The 5,332-nt window shown below is 49.9% G+C and overlaps 1 protein-coding gene across 1 annotated transcript; it reads left to right on the top strand.

Annotated features, from left to right (window-relative positions):
- Nucleotides 1–3,921: 3,921 nt before the first annotated feature.
- Nucleotides 3,922–4,522, top strand: LOC119323834 (photosystem II 5 kDa protein, chloroplastic-like). Its single transcript, XM_037597542.1, has one exon. It carries the CDS (start codon nucleotides 4,007–4,009, stop codon nucleotides 4,325–4,327), a length of 321 nt encoding a protein of 106 aa, XP_037453439.1. The 5' UTR covers nucleotides 3,922–4,006; the 3' UTR covers nucleotides 4,328–4,522.
- Nucleotides 4,523–5,332: the final 810 nt, after the last annotated feature.

Raw genomic sequence — 5,332 nt, 5'->3', positions numbered from 1 at the left:
TACGACTAGGATTAGGTAACTTGAGAGCCAAGTAATAGTCTAACAATTAGTAGAATGCCTACAGAGACACACTCCTTGAGAATGTCAAACCAGTGCAAACTTGATTTCTCATGTAGATCCATAAATTCCCGTTGTCTCCCAGGCCGAACGCATGAATTTACAAGGGAATATACACACACCTTGCATGCATGTTATCATCTACTAGTGTGTGCTCCATCTCTAAATAGACAGCCGTACCTACTAACGTTCGGCTTGATTGATGGATGTGGTTACTAGTAGTCTAGTAGAGTATATATAGTGGTCTGCGCTTTGGATCCATAGCTCTCTCTGCTATTGGATCTGGTTATATATATGTGCAGATATCACCATGAATGCAAGTAATTCACTACCAACTTGTACTGTAGTTATGCATTGGAAGCAATTTAGCTGCATGATGCAGTTGCCTTTTCTGAAAGAATGGTGAAAGGGGAGGCCTCTGCATCGATTCATGCAAACTGCTTTTTTTTAACCGATGCAAAAGATTTGCCTCATCGATGACAGGCATCGATGACGGACATGATGTAGCACGAGGGGAGAAATGTCCGTAGAGGTTTCCTCTTCCTCCCCAACTGAAGACCCAATCTGAAGCTTAGGCAGTGAAGACACAACCAGCACAACCTCTAGTTTGGCGAGAGCGGCCTCCGCTCTCCCGGAACATTCCCAACTCGCGCAAGGCAATTGTGCAGCTCAATGCGAAGCAACTCGGTCTCATCCGCTACGACGGGCTGCAATTGCACATCAGCTGGTGTTGCATTAACCTCTAGTGTAGACAGTGGGGTAAGCATTGGAGCACCATGGTGCGGCTTCGTAGTCAAATCGATGCGGCGCTCAGCATGACAAAACACACTTTGTGGCCGAAACGAAGGCATCCCGTGCACCGGATTGGGTCCCTGCAAGAGGCCCACTGCTTTCTTTCGTTCCTTACTTCTTATCCAAAAATTGCAAAATGGAGTACAAAAGAGCTAAGGCCATAACAAGGCTGAGACAACCAAAATTACTTAGGAATATCAAGATTATATTTAGAAAAAATATGGGTGTAAATTACACTCATCGAGCACTACGGCCAACTCCACTTCCGGTGCGCTACGTAGCTTGTCCCAGAAGGGGATGGTATGCGGGATCCCTAGGTTCCAGTACAAGGATGAACATTAGTGCAAGCTCCCCACGTTCCAATCCGATCGCGGTGGCGAGTCGAACTCCAACAACTTCGTCAACTTCTACGAGGCCAGCGGTATCAAGCATTACACCACCACACCATACTCGCCTAAAAAAAGCTACTTCTTCAACTGGAAGTGAGATGGTGCTCTACCACTTGAAGTCCATGGTCGTGATGGGGCCTTTGGTAGAAGCGATGAAGACGACGGTGTACCTGCTCAACAAACCTCCGTTGTGGAGTCTCAACGGCGTCATGCCGTATGAGGGTTGTAACATGAAGAAACCGAATGTCCACGTCCATTGTCTCGGGACATTTGGATCATTGGATGTGTCGCCTATTGTCAGGGACCGACTCTTGCTTCTCTTTAATCACTCACAAGTATGGTTACTTTGAGCTTAGCGTAGCGACTAGAAGGGAACTACTAGCCATTATACGAGGAACTAGGAAGGGAAATGGTAAGCCGCCACCATTTGTCATGTTCGATGATCCACTAGATGCCTTCTTTCGAGATGGACAAGTAGGTGGCGAGGGGAAGGAAGCAACTGAAATCCGCTCTAGGCACTGGACTCTTGGGTTAGGCTAGTGCCTTACTGCCTTCTGATGGGTCAAGCGTCCCGCGAGGCAAATGTGGTACTTCCAGGTGGGGGTATGCATGTCAGGAGTGATGACATCCCACCTTCTTGTGAAGAGGCTTGCCCCCAAGCCTCCGCGCTAAGGAAACGAGCCTAGAGCATGACCTTGTCTACCCAATGTTGGTGACCATGGCGTGATCCAACCATCGTATCAGAACCTGCTCGATCATGCTTCCGTGTTTCTTGCTCTAACGTTATTGAAGTATGGCAGCTAGAACCATTAGCACACCCATTGAAGTCGGCAGCTCAGGTTCAGTCACGGTACCTGGGAGTAGTGCACGCCGGAGTTGCAAAACGTGAAACACAAATGCACAAATGCCTATCTAGTGGCTGCGGACAATACTCCACATCTTTGATCTTGACTATGACTTGATAAGGGCCATAGTAGCGGCAAGAGAGCTTATGGTCGGCGTGCTTCGCGATGGATTTATGAATGTATGGTTGGAGCTGCAAAAAGGCTACATCTCCCATCATGAAGGTGCGGTGCAATATCTTTTTGTCCTTCTGATGCTTCATGTGCATGCACTTTCTCTGCAAGTGTTGCTGCAGTAGATCCTGGATAATTGCACGCTCACTGAACCATGATTGCAGAGTTAGGACGTACAGGAACTTGTCGTTGTGATCCCCTAGTGTCATGGCTCATGCTTGTATATGGCCTTAAAAAGGGACATTCCAATCATCGAGTGACAGAAGAGTTATACCAAAACTGAGCGAGGGGGATCTAGTGGCTCCAGCTTTTGGACAGGTATGCGTGAAGCAACGTAGGAAGATCTTGAGGCGATGGTTAACACACTTAGACTGCCTGTCAGTTTGAAGACAACATCGATGCTGAAAAACTCCAGGAGCTCCTCCACGACATGAAGTTGCATGGTGATGGCGTGCGGTCGCTTCCCCAGTGCTCTCCGCAGTTGAAGCAGAGGTTGCATGCATACTTGTACTCCCACAGGGCCTTGAGTTTGGAGCCATCAGCATGATTTGCATCGATGCCGCGACGATCCATCGATGCCGCGACAATCCATGGAGCGGGCAAAGGCATGGTCACCCCTGCACGGTGCACCGTTTCCACCAGCCGAGGGGCAGGCGACTACGACTGCTTGATGCATGGTGATGCCTTACACGACATCCTCCTGGAGCGTCGCTAAGGTGCACGTCGTGTCGATATATGGTGGGCCCTACACCAACAGCACTGCAGAGTCCCTCCACACAATAAGATAGTAACAAGGATGGATGGAGTGAGAGTAAGCAAATAAATGGTTGATGACTAATTCAAATCTCTCGATGTAATCTGCAACTAAAGTAGTTTGGGAAATGGTGTCAAACCGACGTATCAACAACCGGTGTCGAGCGTGTTTGAATCTTGTGCAAAGCAATGTTGGAAAAGACTCCCAAAGGAACCCCGAAAGCTGTTTCGGAATCGATTGCAACCAAACTTAAGCCGACCCCCGAGAAATTCATAGAGGTCTTGGGTACCCAGAACGGGTCTGTTTAGGACACATCTAGATGTGACATAGTTATGTCACATCTAACCTGATGTTCACTTTGTTTATGGTATTTTTTGTCCTATTTTTTTTTCTTGTTGCTGCATTATATATTTGTGAGAGCTTAGATGTGATATCCTTAAAAAACATCTAGATGTGAATTAGACAAACTGACCCAGAAATTCTCGCGGATGCCAAATATTTGAAAATACTGCTCGTCCCAAAACTCCATTTTGGTCCATTAATCCCGTATGCCGTGCGTACTTTGTGTGGAAAATAAAATGCTATGCCTGAACACCCACGTTTTTTTCATCTTTGTCTCGATTAACTCTTCGATACCACTGATATGTGAAGGCACTTCTGTTTACTCTTGGGCATCATGGACGTACCAGCTGAGGTCTCCATCCAGGTCCAGAAATCCGCATCCGGCCTCCATCCAGGTCCTCCCATTTGCTATCCACCGTACCCCAGCGTTATCCAACCAGAATTCTCCTCACCTCAGCCATGTCACGCGCCGCCGCCACATGGCCGCTCGCCAGTGGGCACGCCATCCCCGCGACAGATAAGGCGCGCCCTTGCCTTGCAGCCCAGCCGGCCGTAACTTCATAACCAAATAGCCCCGCACCAAAACGCACCCCACTAGCATCATCATCACACGCTCCCAGCGCAGATCGTCCCAACAACTCAGCAGCTCCGTCCCGATGGCGTCGCTCACCATGATGGCGTCCCTCTCCGCGGCCGTGGCGGTCGACCGGCGCGCGGCCGCCCCGCGCCGCGGCCTCGTGGTGGCCCGGGCCGCCAAGGTCGAGAGCCAGCAGGAGCCGGCGGCCAAGATGGCGGCCGTGGAGCCTGCCACCGACGGCCGCCGTGCCGTGGTGTTTGCTGCCGCCGCTGCGGCCTTGTCGGCCATTGGCGGTGTGGCGTTCGCCGAGTCAGACGTCAAGAAGGGGAGCCCCGAGGCCAAGAAGAAGTACGCCCCCGTCTGCATCACCATGCCCACCGCCAAGATCTGCCACAACTGATCGTGGGGAGGGGACGATGATGATGCGGGTGGGCGGTAAATATTGTACTACGTACGGTTTTATCTCTTGTCGAAGTTCGAACTTAGATGCACAAGGCCGCGTTGCGTGCGCTTGGACGCCGCCATCGACGGTCTCTAATGTTGTTGTATTATCCATTGCAAATTCGAGGTGAAACCGCTTGTTTGATTACTTTCATGCATGCGCACTTTCGTCTGTCAAGTGATCTTCTCTGAAAATGAACCGATCACAACGCTGACATCAGGGGACTATTGTCTGTCACGTCGTATTGGGTAAACAAAATCACCTGATCTTTGCTCTTCTAAGAGCATCTACAACCGAACCCTATACCCGCCCCAAAAGTCCGGACAATTTGCCCGGTCAGTGTCCAGACACAAAAACGACATTCAATCGGCCTCTCCATAGCTGGCCCAAATATCCGGACTGACGGGCACTCCCCATATCCGTCCCAAATCTGGGGCGGATATGAGGAGGCCCGGACGCGTCCAGGTACATTCGCCGTGTCGGACTGACGGATAGGGCCCACACAGAAACGCGGAGAGACCGCGCGCCATTGGCGCAACGGGTCATCTAGTGTTTATAGAAGACCATTGGGAAACCACCCATCCCAGTAGCTTTTCGACCCCCTATATCATTATGGGCTCTTAACCTCCTTCGGGGTGAATTTTGCCGATAGAAACTCGTTCGTTTGCATGGTCACCTTTGGGGATATATGGTTCGGGATGTCACTAGTATCAGCACCCGCCACAGGGGTAAATAAGGAAGAAAAGTAGTTGGTAATAAATGTCTTTACGCCTTCTCCTCTACCAAAACTCCACCCTCCCTCCTCAACTAATTGCATTCTTTTTTCCGTTCTATGAAAGCCTAGAAATAGTGTGTGTTAGTCTCCATTAACCGGGCAATTTGCATGATCTACCTGCTACCGCATAAGGTTCTCCCGTTCTTCAAGCTTCTCTAGCTTAAAGCATAGAGTTTGTTTCCTGCTAA

The sequence above is a fragment of the Triticum dicoccoides genome, chromosome 6B, assembly GCF_002162155.2.
Source record: "Triticum dicoccoides isolate Atlit2015 ecotype Zavitan chromosome 6B, WEW_v2.0, whole genome shotgun sequence".
In the NCBI taxonomy this organism is placed as follows: Eukaryota; Viridiplantae; Streptophyta; class Magnoliopsida; order Poales; family Poaceae; genus Triticum; species Triticum dicoccoides.
Note: the sequence above shows the minus strand (reverse complement) of the source record. Positions and strands in the feature narration are given on the sequence as shown.